Source organism: Bufo bufo, chromosome 4, assembly GCF_905171765.1.
Source record: "Bufo bufo chromosome 4, aBufBuf1.1, whole genome shotgun sequence".
Taxonomy (NCBI): domain Eukaryota; kingdom Metazoa; phylum Chordata; class Amphibia; order Anura; family Bufonidae; genus Bufo; species Bufo bufo.
The window spans coordinates 479,083,799-479,106,564 of NC_053392.1; the positions used below are offsets into that span (position 1 = coordinate 479,083,799).

General features: G+C 41.6%; 1 protein-coding gene across 1 annotated transcript in view; it reads left to right on the plus strand.

Moving 5' to 3' along the window:
• Positions 1–22,479, plus strand: part of IYD (iodotyrosine deiodinase) — a 28,818-nt gene extending 6,339 nt beyond the window's left edge. Inside the window, exons 2-5 of the mRNA XM_040429516.1 lie at positions 9,764–9,961; positions 15,716–15,875; positions 20,291–20,447; positions 22,244–22,479. Of these exons, the coding sequence (XP_040285450.1) occupies positions 9,764–9,961; positions 15,716–15,875; positions 20,291–20,447; positions 22,244–22,426 (698 nt within the window). The 3' untranslated portion in view covers positions 22,427–22,479. The remainder of the gene's footprint in view (positions 1–9,763; positions 9,962–15,715; positions 15,876–20,290; positions 20,448–22,243) is intronic.
• The last annotated feature ends 287 nt before the right edge of the window (positions 22,480–22,766 follow it).

Here is a 22,766-nt window from a genome sequence, read left to right on the forward strand (position 1 = left end):
TTTATTTGACCCTTCTTCTGATCTGTCAGAAGGAAGGAAAAATGAGATGCACAACGGATCCTGTCTATGTAGCAGCTGTAAGGTCTGTATGACATGGTCCCTATTTTGCATCAGAATTGACTTATGATTTGGTAGCCAAAAGCAGGAGTGGGTACAAAACACAGAAGACATGCAAAGATTCCATTCACATGTCATCTCTGTTTTGGATCCACTCCTGTTTATTTTTGGCTTTAGCAATACTGCTGGATTACTGACCAAATGCTGACCGAATGAAGGCGGATGCTCAACAGACAGGATCTGTTTTTTGGGGTGTATTGTTTTGATGGATCAGAGGAAGGGCAAAATAATCAGTGACGTCAACACAAACTTACTGCTGGCGCCCTCTCTACTCTGTCAGGGGGCTCTACTTGTATAAGCGTTTAATACAACAGGTTCTGTAGACATCTATGTGGAATCAACTGACAACGGTGTAAAAGGAGTACTCTCTTTCATGCTATAGTAGGATCGTGGGCCTCTGCATGATTCTTTATACCTGGCGCTAACATTGACCTGTAAGGCTGAGTTCACACTTGAGTTATTTGGTCAGTTTTAGCCCCGTAATTGACCAAATCAGTGAAGTGTGAAGTGATTCTTAGAGCGACGCCTGTCATCTGCGTGTCATGCTGACTCACAGTATTGTTTCACTACCACAGCAGACTCTCTATGTGTGTTACTGCAAGGCACAGTGTTCTACACTACTATGCAGCCTCTCATCAGCAAGGAAATAGCTGTTTTCTAATGCAATTAATCACAAATAAATTTGTATCGAATCAAATCTTTTCGGTAAATTTGGTGAACTGACCTAACTGAATTTTTGAGAAATTCGCTCATCTATAACTAAAGGCACTGTGTGGTCAAGTGAAGCTCAGAGAAGAAAAGATTGCGGCACACCATAAATGTCTAAAGTGAGAAATCCCATTTAAGGCAATCATTGTTATCTAGCTTGTCTGAGCTTCACTTGACTAGTGTTATAGTGGTGGAGCTCCACACACTAGATTTGCTGGTGCCAGCAAGGACATGGTAGTCATAATCAGAGAAGAGAAGATTTATACAATTTATTAGTTTGACATCATTATATATCAATCATGATCCAGTTACATCATGCAATATTGTAGCCACTTTTGATATTCACGCTGACCGGAAGTTTCAGTCCTAAAAGGACCTTCTGCAGCGGTCTAGTTATCTCATCCAGGGTGTCTCTGGCGTCGGCATGATGTCCACTGGATCCAGGACAAGGTCCCTGTTTCTTGTGGCTGAGATGTGTGGAGCGCTGGATCACTAGCTGATCCAGCACACGCCACAATCGGGAGAGACAGTTGTCAGTCAAATGAGTGACAGTTATCTCAAATATATGGCTGTCCTAAGGCAACCATACACATTAGATAGCTGTTGGCCAAACACTTATCTGGTCAACAGCCTCCCGATACCACATACACCTGCATGCTCATTTAAATGTGCATGTATTCTCATCAGGAAGAGGGAAATAGTCGTTGTCAGACACACATGGTGGCTCATCTTCTTTAAGTATATAAGATCGGGCACTGAGGTTCAACATGCCTGATTCTTTTTTTCCCAGACATTTGCAGCCAGAGGAGAATCAAGACACCACTGTACACTGTCACAATTGCACATGCATGGGACACAACAGGCCACAAGGTACACTGTGGTATTCACTGCACCCGTGACCTTGGATGAGACTGTAAGGGGGACCACCACTTGCATGCTTGCTTTCACAGGCACCTAATACATTAGGCTCCCAAGGAGTGAAAAGACCATCAAACACGTCCACAATACTGCCACTATCGGTCAGTATGGCCATCGCAACGCCCTGGTTACTGACACACAGCCCTCACAGGAACACACCACATTCAAGCATATGATAGGCAAACTAGCACACTGGCCTTCAATGGTAACACAGCAAAGCAGTACTTAGAAGATGTGGGATGTTTAGAGCAGCAAGGAAAGGCTTTAGGATTATACAAAAATGTACAATACTAAAAAGGTTACAAAAAGATGACAAAAAGGATATACAAGCAAACAGCACAGTAATAAACAGGATAAAATAATGAATCGCATACTAATTAGATCGGTGAAGGATCCACGTTGGTCAAACAGCTTAAAGTTGGTCAGACCTACAACTAGGTGTATCTTTGAGGTTTACAGTATACAATTAAGCCAATTTCAGCCAAAACTTTTTATAGGCATCTCTAAGGATAATGTGACCGGCAAGTTTTACAGGATAGTTTTACCAACCCAGATAACACTAATATGAAATCTTAATCCTTTCAACCAATATGTAATTTGATAGATTCCCTAAGGCCGAAAATCTGGTACTTGAGACCAAAGAAGCACCCAGGTTCCCTGATCACAAGAACATAAATAATTTATTACAAAACCTGAATTATGTCAAGGCTGCTTTTGAAGTGTATCTTCTGGTCTATGGATATATATACAGCACTATTCACTAGGATTGAGTGGGTTTGAGACTTATCGTCTGTGGCCTGCATTAATTCCATTAGCACCTCTGTGGTAACTGGCAAGCCGTACAGTTTGGCCTTTTGTCTGCAAACAACTTTAATTGGTTACCCAGTGTACAGTACAACATACTGTCTAATAAGTTCTCATGTGTCCAGAAAAGTGGCATCATAACTCATAACATTTTCATGTGACATGAAAATATGAATCTATTCGATTTGGACATTTTTGCCCACTGTGCCCTCCTATGGCCTGTAATTTCAATAAGGAAATGATTATCCAAGGCAAAGTTGACCTTGTCCCTGCACATTCTTCTGTATTATCGAAAAATATTTCACTTATCATCTATTGGCACTATGCACCACCATGGATAATGAATTAGTCACCTGCTATTTTGCTTGTTTGATTTTGGACATTGCAAGATTATCTTTTACACCAAGTGATTGAGTTTCTCTATATTTTCCTTTTTTTTTTTTTCTTTTACTATTTCTGCTATGAAAGCGCCCTCTACTGTTTCTTTCGGCTTAAAACATCTTTTACTGTGCTTAGAATATTCCGGATTATCACTGAACATTGATTTAGAGCAGTCTGCCCCATACCGATGTAGGTTTGCGATAATTCTATATCACAGCTGTCGCTTCACTTCATGAGAAAAATTCAGCTTTAGGGCCCATTCAGGGGGCTGTATGTTTTATGTGGTCTACAAAAATGCGGATCCGTTTTTCTTTTAGGTCACTTCAGCATGTCCGCAAAAAAACGGATTGCATTCCGCATTTTTGCAGACCCATAGACTTCAATGGGACCACTTCCCGATTTTCAGTGGCAAGTATAGGACATGTTTTTAATTTGTTTTGCGGGGCTGTGGCCGCACATTTTGAGGCCCCATAGAATTGAATGGGTCTGCAACTAATCCACAAAATTGAGGATCAGATGCGGAAAGCAACATACGTCTGTGTGAATGAGCCCTTAAAGTTAAAAGTAACTTTAGTGCTGCCCTTTAGACTTGTTTTTACAGCTCATGACTAATATAAAGTAATTAGTGGAAACGCTCCATTCCAGAAGAAGGGGCGGGAGCTGAAGAAAAGATCTTCCATATTCTCACCCTGTTCACCTAATTGTTACTCCTATATCTCACATGGCAAGATCATAGTACAGGTGTGTAGTACAGCATCCCCAGAAATCTGTGTGCCCCGACTGCGCCTCAGTAAGCCTTCTATTCCACACACAGGTGCACAGAGGTCTTTTTTTATGGACTGATATGGAAACTATAATAAATAAGATGGTGCCATGTTCCATGATTTGGCTGCATTACAGCGGCAATGCTTATAGGCTAGCATAAAGTGACAGAGTCACCGTACCGCATGACATGGTGTGTCAAGGTGTCTATACTAAGGGTCCATGGCCATGCTCAGAGCTGTAATTTTATCTAGGTCACTGTAAGTCTCCTGTGCCTTGACTGTCACCCACCCAGTACACAGTACATCAATAATACCACCAGTGTACCAAAAACACCAGAAAAAAATTCTGCTTTGAAAAATATTTGGGAGAGAGGCATGATGCAAAGTGTGTAATTAAACCCTTTCACTACTAGAGGCTTGAGTGCTATATTTGTTGTTTTTTTTTCTTCTGTTTTTGCTTTCCCATATTCCAACAACTATAACAATTAGTTGTTTTTAGGGGACATTTTGGGATACACATAAGTAAAGAATAGTGTTGAGCGCGAATATTCGAATCGCAAATTTTAATCACGAATATTGCCACTTCGAGAATTCGCGAATATTTAGAATATAGTGCTATATATTCGTATTCGCGAATAGTGTTGAATATTCTAATCGCAAATATATTACATTGCTGATTTTCGCAATCAAGTAAACAATGACAGGAGATCACGAATTTGTGAATTTATGGCGAATATTTGTCCAAAAATTCGCGAAATATTGCGAATTCGAATATTGCCTATGCCGCTCATCACTAGTAAAGAACTCACATTTATTATGAGGGAAATTGCAGAAAAAAGCATCTTGATATAGAAGTATTTTTATGCCATTGTCAGAATCCATAAAAAGATCACCAACGTATAGTATATTGCTACATACATGCTCCCTCAGATCACTTCATACATGTCTGGACAATCTGGTCAGTGTACATTTGAGCATCTTTGGCAGGTTTCTAAGGGGCGTTTCTGCTGAAAATAATTTTTAATAATGGAACATCCATAAAATGATCAAATTCAGTGACAAAACTGGTCTGTAATGTAACATAAAAGGAAACCTGTTGGTTAGCTTACACACATATACAGTACATATAAAAATAAACACATATAGGCACATACATGCATTAAAACACATTCAGCTAAACAAATATATGTAGAGAACAGATATAAAAAAAAAGAAAAAATGTTACTATTCGTATGCTGCTGTTACCAATAAAGTAACCGGAATTTTCACCTGAATTCAAGAGTGCTGTGGATTTCTCAATTTTTCGCTATTTGACAGGACCCACAGCCAGGATCCCCATCCGCGGGCACCATTTTACTATATTTCCATGGACATATCTTCCCAAATTGGGACTTGGAGTGCTGCTTACCCCATTTTTCTTGAGAACAGATATTAACCACCTCAGCCCCCATAGCTTAAACACCCTTAATGACCAGGCCACTTTTTACACTTCTGACCTACAGTACTTTAACCGTTTATTGCTCGGTCATGCAACTTACCACCCAAATGAATTTTACCTCCTTTTCTTCTCACTAATAGAGCTTTCATTTGGTGGTATTTCATTGCTGCTGACATTTTAACTTTTTTTGTTATTAATCGAAATTTAACGATTTTTTTGCAAAAAAAATGACATTTTTCACTTTCAGTTGTAAAATTTTGCAAAAAAAAACGACATCCATATATAAATTTTTCTCTAAATTTATTGTTCTACATGTCTTTGATAAAAAAAAAAATGTTTGGGTAAAAAAAAAAATGGTTTGGGTAAAAGTTATAGCGTTTACAAACTATGGTACAAAAATGTGAATTTCCGCTTTTTGAAGCAGCTCTGACTTTCTGAGCACCTGTCATGTTTCCTGAGGTTCTACAATGGCCAGACAGTACAAACACCCCACAAATGACCCCATTTCGGAAAGTAGACACCCTAAGGTATTCGCTGATGGGCATAGTGAGTTCATAGAACTTTTTATTTTTTGTCACAAGTTAGCGGAAAATGATGTGTTTTTTTTTTTTTTTTTTACAAAGTCTCATATTCCACTAACTTGTGACAAAAAATAAAAACTTCTATGAACTCACTATGCCCATAAGCGAATACCTTGGGGTGTCTTCTTTCCAAAATGGGGTCACTTGTGGGGTAGTTATACTGCCCTGGCATTCTAGGGGCCCTAATGTGTGGTAAGTAGTTTGAAATCAAAATCTGTAAAAAATGGTGGGTGAAATCCGAAAGGTGCTCTTTGTAATGTGGTCCCCTTTGCCCACCTAGGCTGCAAAAAAGTGTCACACATGTGGTATCGCCATACTCAGGAGAAGTTGGGCAATGTGTTTTGGGGTGTCATTTTACATATACCCATGCTGGGTGAGAGAACTATCTTGGCAAAAGACAACTTTTCCCATTTTTTTATACAAAGTTGGCATTTGACCAAGATATTTATCTCACCCAGCATGGGTATATGTAAAATGACACCCCAAAACACATTGCCCAACTTCTCCTGAGTACGGAGATACCACATATGTGACACTTTTTTGCAGCCTAGGTGGGCAAAGGGGCCCACATTCCAAAGAGCACCTTTCGGATTTCACAGGTCATTTACATACTTACAACCAACACATTAGGGCCCCTAGAATGCCAGGGCAGTATAACTACCCCACAAGTGACCGCATTTTGGAAAGAAGACACCCCAAGGTATTCCGTGAGGGGCATGGCGAGTTCCTAGAATTTTTTATTTTTTGTCACAAGTTAGCGGAAAATGATGATTTTTTAATATAATTTTTTCTTACAAAGTCTCATATTCCACTAACTTGTGACAAAAAATAAAAACTTCCATGAACTCACTATGCCCATCAGCGAATACCTTGGGGTGTCTTCTTTTCAAAATGGGGTCACTTGTGGGGTAGTTATACTGCCCTGGGATTCTAGGGGCCCTAATGTGTGGTAAGTAGTTTGAAATCAAAATCTGTAAAAAATGGCCGGTGAAATCCAAAAGGTGCTCTTTGGAATGTGGGCCCCTTTGCCCACCTAGGCTGCAAAAAAGTGTCACACATCTGGTATCCCCGTACTCAGGAGAAGTTGGGCAATGTGTTTTGGGGTGTCATTTTACATATACCCATGCTGGGTGAGATAAATATCTCGGTCAAATGCCAACTTTGTATAAAAAAATGGGAAAAGTTGTCTTTTGCCAAGATATTTATCTCACCCAGCATGGGTATATGTAAAATGACACCCCAAAACACATTGCCCAACTTCTCCTGAGTACGGAGATACCACACGTGTGACACTTTTTTGCAGCCTAGGTGGGCAAAGGGGCCCACATTCCAAAGAGCACCTTTCGGATTTCACCGGCCATTTTTTACAGATTTTGATTTCAAACCACTTCTCACGCATTCGGCCCCTAAAATGCCAGGGCAGTATAACTACCCCACAAGTGACCCCATTTTGGAAAGAAGACACCCCAAGGTATTTCATGATGGGCATAGTGAGTTCATGGAAGTTTTTATTTTTTGTCACAAGTTAGTGGAATATGAGACTTTGTAAGGAAAAAAGAATAATAAAAAATCATCATTTTCCGCTAACTTGTGACAAAAAATATAAAATTCTAGGAACTCGCCATGCCCCTCACGGAATACCTTGGGGTGTCTTCTTTCCAAAATGGGGTCACTTGTGGGGTAGTTATACTGCCCTGGCATTCTAGGGGCTCTAATGTGTTGTAAGTAGGCAAATGACCTGTGAAATCCGAAAGGTGCTCTTTGGAATATGGGCCCCTTTGCCCACCTAGGCTGCAAAAAAGTGTCACACATGTGGTATCGCCGTATTCAGGAGAAGTTGGGCAATGTGTTTTGGGGTGTCTTTTTACATATACTCATGCTGGGTGAGAGAAATATCTCGTCAAAAGACAACTTTTCCCATTTTTTTATACAAAGTTGGCATTTGTCCAAGATATTTATCTCACCCAGCATGGGTATATGTAAAATGACACCCCAAAACACATTGCCCAACTTCTTACGGACATCTGAATGCAGCCTTACAGGGGGGTGATCAATGACAGGGGGGTGATCAGGGAGTCTATATGGGGTGATCACCCCCCTGTAAGGCTCCATTCAGATGTCCGTATGTGTTTTGCGGATCCGATCCATGTATCAGTGGATCCGTAAAAATCATACGGACGTCTGAATGGAGCCTTACAAGGGGGTGATCAATGACAGGGGGGTGATCAATGACAGGGGGGTGATCAGGGAGTCTATATGGGGTGATCAGTTGTTCATAAGGGGTTAATAAGTGACAGGGGGGGGTGTAGTGTAGTGTAGTGGTGTTTGGTGCTACTTTACTGAGCTGCCTGTGTCCTCTGGTGGTCGATCCAAACAAAAGGGACCACCAGAGGACCAGGTAGCAGGTATATTAGACGCTGTTAACAAAACAGCGTCTAATATACCTGTTAGGGGTTAAAAAAATCGCATCTCCAGCCTGCCAGCGAATGATCGCCGCTGGCAGGCTGAAGATCCACTCGCTTACCTTCCGATCCTGTGAACGCGTGCGCCTGTGTGCGCGCGTTCACATGAAATCTCGCGTCTCGCGAGATGACGCGTAGATGCGTGACTGTGCGCAGGGCTGCCGCCTCCGGAACGCGGTCGTGCCTTAGGCGGTCCGGAGGCAGTTAATACATACTGTACAACACTACATACATGAAGGTAGAAATACACATACACATAGATACATACCTATGCATATATTAAATATACAGTGACTGATACTGTGATGGCATCAGTATTAATCTGCATTGGTGTAACCAATTAGCTAAAAACTTCTTGCATGTTTATCCGTGCTGGTCATAGACACACGCATCAACTGTATCAAGGTGAACTGTGACAGTGGCACCCAGAGGACCACTACAACAGGCCTTGGCAGGGATAGACTGGGAATTTAAAGTGGCCCTGGAAAAAATACTAAAAGTGGCTCCGTTTTGTAATCGGGTCCAAATTGATGGAAAGCAGGTCCAACACAAATAGGCCAACACACTGTCCGGCTGTTATCAGGGATCAGGCGGCCCCCTGAGAATCAGCCCACCAGGAGATTTCCCTGTTAGGTCTATGGCCAATCCGCCCCTGGGCCTTGGGCAGGGCCGCACTAGCCATAGATCCTACAGGGAAATTTCCTTGTGGGCCAATGCCAAGGGGGCTACCTAAACCCTCCGTTCTGCCACTGGCAGCATCAGATACTTATGTACCTGGCCAGTGGCTGCAGGTCCCTCTCCTGAATTGAACTGCAACTCTATCCTCAGGATACTCCATTAGGGCATGTGAGAACACGGCTCCCTGTCCTGCTGTTCACCTTGATAGGCCACAGGCCACTATTTTTCAGTGTACAAATGGCTCAGGGACACAGTGATGTCAGGCCACAGGCCTGGTCATTACTAAAGGAAGTTGAGGCAGCATGCTGAGAGTAGAGAGGGCTTGGTGCTGTGGTTTGCTTCTCACCTTCTAAGTCCCTGCTCAGTATCCAGAAAATTGGAGGACAGAACCTCTAAGCTATTGAGGGAATCTAAGAGGGGCAGCTATTTTGTGCTGCACTGTGGTATTTAGTTCTGCTGAAAAGGTTTTTTGTGCTTGCTGACTCCACCATTGGTGTCAATTTAGAACATTGGAGCCACTTTTATTTTTTTTGGGTTAGGTCCACTTTAAGTTTCCAGTCTGCCCTGGCCTTTGGTGTCTTGTACTGATGCTTGACCACAGGGGCAGAGCTATAGAGGGTGCAGGAGAAGCAGACAACACCATGACTTGTGTCTGATGGGGATAGTGGTGGTGGGGTGAGCAAAAGCCCTCTGCTACATAGCAGGCACCAGTAGTAAAATGGACATATTAGATGGGGTCTCTATTAGTGATTTTGGATTGGAGCCAGCGAGCTTCCAGTTCAAGTGCCAGTCATGAAGAGAATGTTTTTTTTTTTTTTAAACCTAGTATTTACAGTGTGTCATGATAAAAAGTGACAGCACAAAGGATGTTTGTCCTGTATGTGATACACTTTTATAATGTTTATATTTCAGAAGAGAAAGATGAATGGCAAGATACGGATGAAGAAAATCTCACACATGTTCCCTTTAGCCCAAGACGTTACTCTGAGCAAGAAATGTTGAAAAGATCAAAGGAATTTTATGAATTGCTCAACCAAAGAAGATCTGTAAGGTTTATCAGTGATGAAGCCATTCCAAGAGAAGTCATCGACAATATCATCCGGGCAGCAGGTCATTTGATTTTTACATTTTCTAACACAAGCATACTGAAAACTGTGATCTTTAGACCTCTTCGGACACAAATATAAACTGTCTAATTTAAAGCCAGACTTAGGTTTTCTTTAGCCTTGAAGAAATGAGAGAGAAAACAGTGATTCGTTCGTTTTTCTCCTCTCCATCTTCACTTGGAAGGGCAGGGCTAGCTAAATTAAGTGGTGTCTTGAAGTACATACAGAATACTGTTATTTGGGTTGCAAAACAGGGCAAAAAGTTGGAATGGGACAAAAGAAGAGCACAATAACACGTTTTTGCTAGATTATTAAAATATTTTTAAGGCTATGGATAATTTTCCACTGAAATGTTTTTATTATCCATTTGCTTCCTAAATGTAAAATTATATTATAATCATATCACAAGGGGTCTGATCTGCGGGCAGCATGTTATAGATCAGGAGGAGCTGAGCAGATTGATATATAGTTTTATTGAAAATTATTCAGTATCACTTTTAATTTATTGATTGAAAACCCAGCTCTTTCAATGTATAGCAGTACAATGGGTAGGCAGTGATAGACTTTTCAGTGACTGACAGTTATCTCTATAGGCATGCTCTTACAGGAAGGGCTGGTAGTCACTGAGTAGGACCACCCAGTTGGTTCTTAAAGGGGTTGTCTCATCTAAGACTGATGGCATATTGATGCCATCCAAGATAGGTCCCAGAGGTAGCACCTACATCTATCTCCAGAACAGGCCCCTCTAAGTGAAGGAGATCACACCACGCAAGCGTGGCTATCCTCTATTTACTGCTATTGGAGTTTTGAAAATAGCCAAGCTTCGGCTTTTCTATTTCCAACAGTCCCATAGAGGTGAAAGAGTAGGTGGATGTGCATGTATAGTAAGATCTCCATTCATTTCTGGACTTCTTAAAATAGCCAAGTACACCGCTCAGCTAATTTTGGAACTGTCATAGAAGTAAAGGGAGAGCACTTTAGGGGGTCTGTACTGGATATAAGTGCCAGCACCTATCTGACTTTGATGACATGTCCTAGTAATATACCATCGAAGTCTGAGATGAGACAACCCCTTCAATCCCTTAGAGGACCCGTGCCGTACATGTACAGCACAGATGTCCACGACTTAAGGACCAGCGCCGTACATGTATGGCGCTGTGATCGGGCGGGTGCAGGAGATGCGCGTGCCCGATCCGCGGCATGGGTCCAGCAGTCACTGATAGGGGGACCCCTGCTGCATGCGCCGTCTTCGGTGAAATCACCGATGCCGGTGCATTAACCCTTGATGTGCCGCGGTCAGCGCTGACCGCGGCACATGCAATGTCCTTGCGGGTATCAGAGCTGCCATCGGGTCCCCGTGCTGCTGTGACGGGGACACGATGGCATGGAAGGCAGCACGATGCCTTCCTTAGGCATCGTGGCTGCATTCCGAGAGAGCCTGTGAGATCCAGCCCCCTGCATCTCACAGGCAGGAAGCCTGTAAGTGTATTACAGTGTGTAATACACTTACAGCCAATGCAAGACAATACAGAAGTATTGTCATGCATTGTAAAGGGGATCAGACCCCCAAAAGTTGAAGTAAAAAAAAAGTTTAAAAAATAAAGTTTTCCCCAAAAAATTAAAAGTTTCAAGTAAAAAATTTAATAAATTATCCATTTGCCAAAATAAAGGTAAAAATATTGTAAAAAATAGGGAAAAAAATAAAAGTACACATATTAGGTATCGCCGTGTCCGTATTGACCGGCTCTATAAAACTATCACATCACCTAACCCCTCAGGTGAACACCGTCAAATATCTAAAATAAAAACTGTGCTAAATAAAAAAAAATTTGTCACCCTACATCACTAAAAGTGCAACACCAAGCGATCAAAAAGATGTATACCCTCCAAAATAGTAACAATCTAACCGTCACCTCATCCCGCAAAAAATAAGCCCCTACTTAAGACAATCGCCCCAAAAAAAAATGGCTCATAATATGGAGACACTAAAACATTGTTTTTTTGGTTTAAAAAATGCTGTTATTGTGTAAAACTTAATTAAATAAAAAAAGTATATGTATTATGTATTGCCACATGCGTAACAACCTGTTCTATAAAAATATCACATGAACTAACCCCTCAGGTGACCACCGTAAAAAAGAAAAAAAAAAAAACGGTGTCAAAAAAGCAATTTTTTGTCACCTTACATCACAAAAAGTGTAATAGCAAGCAATTAAAAAGTCATATGCACCAAAATAGTGCCAATCAAACCGTCATCTCATCCCATAAAAATCATACCCTACCTAAGACTATTGCCCAAAAACTGAAAAAAACTATGGCTCTCAGACTATGTAAACACTAAAACATGATTTTTTTTGGGTTTCAAAAATGATATCATTGTGTAAAACTCACATAAATAAAAAAAAGTTGACATACTAGGTATCACCGCATCTGTAATAACCTGCTCTATAAAAATATCACATGATGCCACTATGGAGGCATGTGAGAGTCTGGCTGTGAGTTGATTTCTAGCACTGATTCAGACCCTGTTCACACACCACGGGCAGTTGAGTGGTAGGACCCCATGTGTGCTGAGACACCGTGACGTGGTGCATGAGGGACTCCGATATATTCCTGACTGGAAGATATTGGCTAAGTTCTCAGCTTTTAACATCGGCCTGAGGAATTAGCTAGTATTGTCAGTTGCGTATCATTTTGGTGCATTTTTTTGCAGTGATTTTTGTATGTATATTTTTTCATCTGCACAATGTATCATTTTGTGTAAGATGTTCTTGTGGTGCATGCGGTCTGCCCCGGCATCCTCCATTTTACGCATTTTTTTTCTGGGGATTGCCGTTGTCTGCGGACCGCATGCGGAGGAATTGCTCACCCGGTTATAGACACGCTACAGTGTCTGGGTTTGGAGCATTTTCGTTTAGGCCACTTTTTTCTGTGAGTTTTTTTTTCTACTCTAGGGGTGCATCAGGGGGGCTTCAAATGGGACATGGTGTCAAAAAACCAGTCCAACAAAATCTGCCTTCCAAAAACCGTATGGCGTTCCTTTCCTTTTGCGCAATGCTGTGTGCCCGTACAGCAGTTTACGACCACATAAACTACAGAATCAGGGCCATAAATATTGAGTTTTGTTTGGCTGTTAACCCTTGCTTTGCTACTGGAAAAAGTGCCCAAAAAGTGAAATTCTGAAATTTCATCTCCATTTTCCATTATTCTTGTGGAACACCTAAATGGTTAACAAAGTTTGTAAAAATCAGTTTTGAATACCTTGAGGGGTGGAGTTTCTAAAATGGGGTCATTTTTGGGGGGTTTCTATTATGTAAGCCTCACAAAGTGACTTCAGACCTAAACTGGTCATTAAAAAGTGGGTTTTGGAAATTTTCAGAAAAATTTCAAGATTTGCTTCTAAACTTCTAAGTCTTCTAACATCCCCAAAAATAAAATGGCATTCACAAAATGATCTAAACATGTAGTAGACATATGGGAAATTTAAAGTAATAACTATTTTCGGAGGTATTACTATCTATTATAAAAGTAGAGAGAGTGAAATGTGGAAATTTGCACATTTTTCCACATGGCAGATCAGAGTGTGGAGAGGGCAGGAGGCATCCAAGGAGGGAAGGTCACACAGGGAGGAAAGCACACACAGGGCAGTTTAATACATCCAGCTCCTATTACGGGGAGGGATATAGCCACATGAGAAAAGTGTGAAACTAGGAGCAAGTTGTAAACTGAATATCAGAGTTTCTGAAAATGAAGGGCGGAATGAGGAGTGCATACTCAAACTTGGTGCAACTTTCTTGACTTAAATGGTCTCTAACCTTTCAGACAACTATGTACATATGAATAAAAGAAACTTAGTGATATATATTATACAAAGAGAATTGCTATGTCTCCATTCATCATCTTTTTTATTCCCTCTCCTAAATTAACCTTTTTCAAGATGGAGAGATACAATGTCAGCTAATTTCTATTTCTCCTCCCACTATGCTGCTCCTCTATGGGCAGCATATAATCTGACCCTTGTAGTGAGCTGACAGTCTACTATAGTTAAATGATCTTCTACACTCTTCTACTAGGAGTCTCACTGTTTTCAGACAACCTCTTTAAAGGGGTTTTCTAGGCACCTGACCTTGATGACCTTTCCTCAAGACACCCTTCACTCCCACCAATAAGCTCTTGCCTCAAGCCTCCGATGTTGAAATTAGCACTGTGAATGTAACACGAAGCACAGCTCCACTCAAAATGTAGTGCTCGTGCCGGGTTACTGCACTTCATTGAAATCAAGGGTAGCTGAGCTGCAGTAACCCAGCATAGCAACTACAGTTTGAACACAGCTGTGAGTTGTGCTTCCTGCTCCTTTCAAAGTGCTAGTTCCAGCTCTGGAGACTGCAGGAAACAGCTAATCAGTGGGGGTGCGAGGTGTTGGACCCTCACTGATAGGATATTAATGACCTATCCTGAGATAGGTCATCAATGTCAGGAGCCTGGAAAATCTCTTCGACCCGGAGGTTTTTTTGACTTTGTATTTTAGTTTTTCGGTCCCCGCCTTTCCAGAGCCATAACTTTTTTATTTATCCGTTCACATAGTCGTATGAGGGCTTATTTTTTGCGGGACAATTTGTACTTTCCAACACCACCATTTAATATTGCATACAATGTAGTGGGAAGTGGAGGAAAAAATTCCAAAAGTGGTGGAATTGGAAAGGAACACAATTTTGCCACAGTTTTCCTTTTTTTTTTTCGCCGTTCATTATGCGTTAAAACTGACTTGTGATCTACATTCTCCAGGTCAGTAAAAATCAGACAATACCACATATGTATACTTTTCCTTGCGTTTTGATGCAAAAAAAACCCCAAAACTTGAAAAAAAAATTTTTTTGCTGTCATTTTCTGACCCCATAAACTTTTTGTAGTTATGTGTGTGGAACTGTATGTGGGCGATCTGTACTTTTCATTGATACAATTCTGGGGCATATACAACTTTTTTTTATCACTTTTTATTAAAATAATTGTGGGTGGAGAAGCAACCCAAAAATTGCAAATCGGATATTTTGACCCTTTTTTCGCTTTGCCTTTTTCCGTACGGGATAGGTACTTTTTATATTTTGATAGTACGTTTTCACACGCAGTTTTTTAAATTTTTTATTCTCATTTTGGGGAAAAGGGGTTGATTTGAACTTTTTTATATATTTTTTTATTTGTAAAAACTTAATAATTTTATTTACATTTATAGTTTCCATAGGGAACTATAACAATCAATAATTAGATTGCTATTACCATAGACTCCAATGCACTAGCATTGGAGTCTATGATGATTTTACCATATTCCTATGGAGCCCTATTACGGACAAGGGCTTCCTAGGAAAGACTGTACAACAGCCTCCTGTCATTTACTATGACAGGGGCTGCCGCACATAAGCTCCAGCTTCTCCTATTGCGCACTGGGGAGCCGGATCATCACCAGAAGCGCACGCTTTAGGTTTTCAGCTTGCTCAGATGCCATGGTCAGGTTTGACCATGGCATCTCAGGGGTTAAATATCCACAATTAGCATTATCGCCAGTCGTGGACATTAGCCGCGAGTGTCTGCTGTAAGTAGGCACGGAGCAGGCTCCATCTTTAAAGACCTGACATGTGATGTAATAGTATGTCACATGTTGGGAAAGTAGCCATAGATAGTAATATGTTGGTTTAAACCACAATTCTTAATGTTCTTCCAAAATAGTAATAATGTTCTCTCTTTTTTTTAATATAATGTATAGGGACATCCCCTAGTGGAGCTCATACTGAGCCATGGACGTTTGTGGTTGTTGAGAATCCAGAAGTGAAGCATAAGATTAGAGAAATTATTGAAGAGGAGGAAGAGATAAACTACCAAAAAAGAATGGGGGACAAATGGGTGAATGATCTGAAAAAATTAAAGTAGGTTGTGTTAAAATAAATGGCATATTTTTTGTAATCTTCAATGTTTTTACCGTAAAATATACATTACGCCAACGCATCCCTGGATAAATAGTGCTGTACAGTTCACAATTCTGGGGGAATGCAACTCAGCACATACTGTATACTGAATACTGTGAACAGATATTACATTTACACACATGATAATTTGCCCTCATAGGTCCAAACATGGTAATACTTTGGTCATAATTGGAAGAATCAGTGTCTAATACTTCTTTAAGTAAATATCTGGTAAAAAATGAAAGCTTGGTAGAGTTGTGGGGCCTCTTAATTCTTGTTATACGTAGGGTCCCATTAGTTTGACAACCAACAGTCACATAATGAAACTGCTGTATATTCCCATTTTATAAACCATATTAGGCAGAGAACCCCTTTAATCACATATATGGGTTTGAGTATTTTGGGTACTTATTATTGATTTAATTTTTAGTATATGTTGATTTATGAATATTGTTGATCGAGCACCAAAGTGCTCGGGTGTTCGGGTCGAACACCTCGGGATGCTCGGGTGCTCGGCACAATGGAAGTCAATGGGAGATCCTGAACATTAAACCAGGCACCCCCTGCTCTGAAGAGGGGAGGGTGTCTGGTTCATAGGAAAAGGTCAGAAATTTATGGAAACACCACCGAATTCAGGAACAGCATGGGGAGGATAACTGTATGCATCTTGGCCTCCCAGGTCGCTGCTGGGAACGATGTTGTCCGAGTAGTGCCTGCTGCTGAGCTGACCATTGAAAAAATTATGGGCGAGTGCCTGCTGCTTAGCTAACCAGTGAAAAATTATGGGCGAGGGTTAGCTGACCCTCTAAAAGATTGTAGGTGAGGGGCTGCTAGTGAGCTGACCCCGTAAAACATTATGGTTGAGGGCCTGCTGGTGAGCTGACCCTCTAAAGGATTGTAGGTGAGGGGCTGCTGGTGAGCTGACCCTGTAAAACATTATGTTTGAGGGCCTACTGGTCAGCTGACCCTCTAAAACATTATATGCGAGGGCCTGCTGGTGAGCTGACCCTCTAAAAGATTGTAGGTGAGGGCCTGCTGGTGAGCTGACCCTATAAATGATTGTAGGTGAGGGCCTGCTGGTGAGCTGACCCTGTAAAACATTATGGTTGAGGGCCTGCTCGTGAGCTGACCCGCAAAAACATTATATGCAAGAGCCTCCAGGTGAGCTGACCATCTAAAAGATTGTAGGTGAGGGCCTGCAGGTGAGCTGAACCTCCTAAAAGATTGTAGGTGAGGGCTTGCTGGTGAGCTGACCCTCTAAAAGATTGTAGGTGAGGGCCTGCTGGTCAGCTGACCCTGTAAAACATTATGGTTGAGGGCCTGCTGGTGAGCTGACCCTCAAAAACATTATATGCGAGGGCCTGCTGGTGAGCTGACCCTCTAAAAGATTGTAGGTAAGGGCCTGCAGGTAAGCTGACCCTCTAAAAGATTGGAGGTGAGGGCCTGCTGGTGAGCTGACCCTCTAAAAGATTGTAGGTGAGGGCCTGCTAGTGAGCTGCCCCTTAAAAACATTATATGCGAGGGCCTGCTGGTGAGCTGACCCTCTAAAGGATTGTAGATGAGGGCCTGCTGGTGAGCTGACCCTCTAAAACATTACATGTGAGGGCCTGCAGGTGAGCTGACCCTCTAAAAGATTGTAGGTGAGGGCCTGCAGGTGAGCTGACCCTCTAAAAGATTATAGGTGAGGGCATGCTGTGAGCTGACCCTCTAAAACATTATATGCGATGGCCTGCAGGTTAGCTGACCCTCCAAAACATTATATGCGAGGGCCTGCAGGTGAGCTGACCCTCTACAACATTAGGAGCGGGGGCAGACTAATAAGCATGTTGATATGATGGAAGAGGAGTAGGACGAGAAAAGGAAGATTAAACAATATACCCTTTTTTATGGTGGAAGGGGTGCATGGCGTAGAGCACCAGCACGTGCCATGTGTCCAGCTTGGATACCCAGTAGTTGTAAGGCACAGAGGGATCATTGAGGATGCTGACACGGTCTGCTACATACTCCTTCACCATCTTCCCAAATTTTTCCCTCCTTGTGACACTAGGTTGCGCATCAGGGTAAGGGTGCTGGTGGGGTGTCATGAAACTGTCCCAGGCTTTGGAGAGTGTTGCCCTGCCACTGTTGGGACTGCTGTGTGTTCCCCTCGTCTCCCCTCCTCGATTGCGCAAGGAACTACATACTGTGCCGCCAGCGTTGTCAGCTGGAAAGTTTTGGAGCAATTTTTCCACAAGGACCTTCTGGTATTGCACCATTTTGCTCGTCCTCTCCACCAGAGGAATGAGAGATGAGAAGTTCTTTTTGTAGCGGGGGTCGAGAAGGGTGAACAACCAGTAATCGGTGTTGTCCAAAATGCGTAAAACCCGTGGATCATGGGAAAGGCAGCCTAACAAAGTCAGCCATGTGTGCCAGAGTCCCAACAGGCAAGACTTTGCGGTCGTCATCAGGAGGATGACTCTCAATCTCCTAATCCTCTTCACCGGTATTTGGGATGTAGAAACGTTACACAGGAGAAATACCGCAGATAATGTCGCTGATGTCAGCAGCGGCTAATAAAAAATTACAGGGAATGTCACAGGTATTTGGGATATGGAAACTTCACACAGGAGATATACCGCATATAATGTCAATGCTGTCACCAGCGGCTAATATAAAATTAAAAGGAATGTCATAGGTATTTGGGATGTGGAAACGTTACACAGGAGAAATACTGCAGATAATGTCGCTGATGTCAGCAGCAGCTAATATAAAATTACAGAGAATGTCACAGGTATTTGGGATGTGGAAAAGTTACACAGGAGAAATACTGCAGATAATTTCGCTGATGTCATCAACGGCTAATAAAAAATTATAGGGAATGTCACAGGTATTTGGGATGTGGAAACGTTACACAGGAGAAATACTGCAGATAATGTCGCTGATGTCAGCAGCGGTTAAGGATGTGAAAACGTTACACAGAAGAAATACCGCAGATAATGTCGCTGATGTCAGCAGCTGCTAATAAAAAATTACAGGGAATGTCACAGGTATTTGGGATATGGAAACATAGGAGATATACCGCATATAATGTCAATACTGTCACCAGCGACTAATATAAAATTACAGGGAATGTCATAGGTATTTGGGATGTGGAAACGTTATACAGGAGATGTATCCCAGGTAATGTCACTGTCCGCACCGGACACCGTCTACGTAAAAAGTACACTGGATGTCACTGATATTTTAAAAGGACTTTTGGGTCTGTAAAGTATTAGCAATTTTGTGCAGGTTGCGCTAAAAATATATATCGCTACTGCCACACACAACAATAGTCCTTAAACAGACTTTTGGGTCTCTGACAAGTTTTTCAACTTGAAAATTTTTTTCACTCCCTACACTATCTTTCCCTTCTTCAGCACAGCTCTCCCTGACTAACAATGAGCCGAACACGTGTCATCGGGTGCTATATAGCACCCGATGACGCGTTCCGGCCAGCCAATCACTGTAATGCCAGTAACCAATATGGTTATGGCATTACAGTGAAGGGCAGCACTTACCTGCACGTGCAGCATTCGGCCAAATACCGCCATGTGCCGAGCATCGAGATGCTTGAGCCGAACTGGTGTTCGGCCGAGCATGCTCGATCAACCACTATTTGATGAGAACATATTCCTACTACTTTACAAATCACTGGTCAGACCACACATGGAGTACTGTGTACAGTTCTGGGCTCCTGTGAACAAGGCAGACATAGCAGAGCTGGAGAGGGTCCAGAGGAGGGCAACTAAAGTAATAACTGGAATGGGGCAACTACAGTACCCTGAAAGATTATCAAAATTAGGGTTATTCACGTTAGAAAAAAGACGTCTGAGGGGAGATCTAATTACTATGTATAAATATATCAGGGGGCAGTACAGAGATCTATCCCATCATCTATTTATCCCCAGGACTGTGACTGTGACGAGGGGACATCCTCTGCGTTTGGAGGAAAGAAGGTTTGTACACAAACATAGAAAAGGGTTCTTTATGGTAAGAGCAGTGAGACTATGGAACTCTCTGCCTGAGGAGGTGGTGATGGTGAGTACAATAAAGGAATTCAAGAGGGGCCTGGATGTATTTCTGGAGTGTAATAATATTACAGGCTATAGCTACTAGAGAGGGGTCGTTGATCCAGGGAGTTATTCTGATTGCCTGATTGGAGTCGGGAAGGAATTTTTTATTCCCCTAAAGTGAGGAAAATTGGCTTCTACCTCACAGGGTTTTTTTTGCCTTCCTCTGGATCAACTTGCAGGATAACAGGCCGAACTGGATGGACAAATGTCTTTTTTCGGCCTTATGTACTATGTTACTATGTTACTATTTATGAACTGATTTATTGTGTGTTCTTGTTATTTTAGAACCGACTGGGTTAAGGAATATTTAGACACCGCACCTTACTTAATCTTGATCTTCAAGCAAGTATATGGAATTATTTCTAACAACAGAAAGAAGACGCATTATTATAATGAGATCAGCGTGTCAATCGCATGTGGAATTCTCCTGGCCGCTATTCAGGTACAGAATATTTATTGGCCAGGTCTTTGACCAAATGTTTATATGTCAATTCGCCAACAGTCACAGTCTCATAATTTATACCATAGTGGCTTCTAGGTTTTGTGCACATAAACTTGCATATTAACCTCATAAACAAGACCTGTCCTGACAATGTCTGTTTTAGTAAATAAAAAAATTGCATTCTTCATAAATTCTGGGACACATTTTCTTAGTTCTCTGTGTTGTGTTATTCCTCCTAGAAATGTATTAATACATTCACAAATGGATGTTAACAAATAGGGGCATGTCCTGCAAAGTCTTACACTGTCCAATCAGTTCTTACAGAAGTAGTCTGTGTGGGGACATTGCCCCTTGACAAGGCGAATGGTAACACCCAGATTTCAATTTATTCATACATTTTTAGTAGGAGTAACAGAGGAACAGTACAACAAAAAAATTTAAGTAAAGTGCACCAAACCTGTTATTTAATGGTGACCGCAAGTATTTATTGTTTTGACCCTCAGGATGCAGAATATATTTTACATTTCTGCTTCACCCCATTCCCAAAGCCATTACTTTTTAGTTTTATTTATTTATTTATTTTTTGCTGTTTGAAGTCTTGTTTTAGTCTATTTGTATGTTTTTTGGTACATAAATTGACCTTCCAGTTCAAAAAAAAAATTAAGTGGGGAACGATAAGAAAACTTAAACGGTGCCCTCCTTTTCATCTTTTTAGTTGCATTTCTGCTAATTCTCAGGCTTCTGTTCTGCTATCCAAGATGGCCGCACCACTTCTCAGACTACCTGATGCACACTGTACATGGGTGGCCCCAAAAACTTCTTAGATTGGCCAGCTCCGCTCATGTCTGTCTCACTCCCATCAATAGGAAGGCCTATTCTCATCCGCAAAAATGGACAAGTATAGGACTTGCAGTGAGATGTGTGGATCCACAGATGTGTGAATAGCCTCATTGACTTGTTTGGGACAGTGTACTATACGTTTTAAAAGCAGATAACACATTGAAGAAAGATATGGATGTGTGCATGAGGCCTAATTGAAAGAATGTGATGCTTTTTTCATTACACAGAAGGATGCATAGGAAAGGTCTTATAAATATACATGCATCTACTTGATCAAAGACCTAATGAATGTATTATATAGGGTGGAACGGAAAATATGTCACAGGAAATGTGGTCTGGATAAGAGGGTCATCTTCTCAAAAAGCAGTGCTGGACCGGGCCTGAAATTCAGCCCTGGCCTTTTAAACGCTTACTGTGTGATAAACATGAAATATTGCCCCATAGTGCCCCCAGTACTAATAATGTTGTCCTCAGTAGTAATATGGCCCCCTAAAGTGCCCCTAGTAGGAATAAGGCCCCTGTATAGTGCCCTAGTAGTTATAATGTTTCCCTGGTGTGCCCCTCTTTATTGCCCCAGTACTTAGAATGTTCCCCTATAGTGCCCTCAGTAGTTATACTGTCCCCCTGTAGTGCCCCAATTAGTTGTGTCCTCCTGTAGTGCGCCCAGTAGTTGTTCTGTCCCCTTGTAGTGCCCCAAGTAGTTTTGTGCTCCTGTTGTGCGCCCAGTAGTTAGAATGTCCCCCTGTAGAGCTTCCAATAGTTTTAATGCCACCCTGTATTACCCCACTACTTATGTCTCCCTGTAGTGCCCCCAGTAGTCATAGTGTCTCTTGAAGTGTCCCTAGTAGTTATACTAAGCCCCTGTATTGCCCCAAAAGTGAAAAAAATATATTTTTTATTTTACATACTGGATATAATCACATCTATATGTAACTGAAATTATTGTTTCTGTTCAGAATGCAGGTTTGGTGACAGTAACCACAACTCCTCTCAATTGTGGCCCTCGGCTTAGATTACTGCTTGAACGACCAGTCAATGAAAAATTACTCATGTTGCTTCCTGTGGGTTATGCAAGCAAAGATGCCACTGTACCAGACTTGCAAAGAAAGCCATTGGAAGACGTCATGGTGGTTGTTTAAAAACAGTACATCTTCATGTCATCTACAATGTTCATTAAATCGACATTATACTACTAAGGCTATGTCAACTTTATGTAACACTTTTTCTTTGCATTTAAACATAGAATATACAATATTAATTTACCTTTTGTTAATATTATGTATATAATGGAAACCACAGTGAAGGTTTATATACACTGCTTTCATCACTGAACACTATTGTTTGTCACCAATGGCCACCTGCTGCCATCATGCATAGTGTGGAGACACACAGGACCAAATCCACGTGTCGTGATGTAGGGCGATGATAGCTACTGTGACCATTCCAGTTTAGTATTTGTGCAGAGAACATTGACCAGCC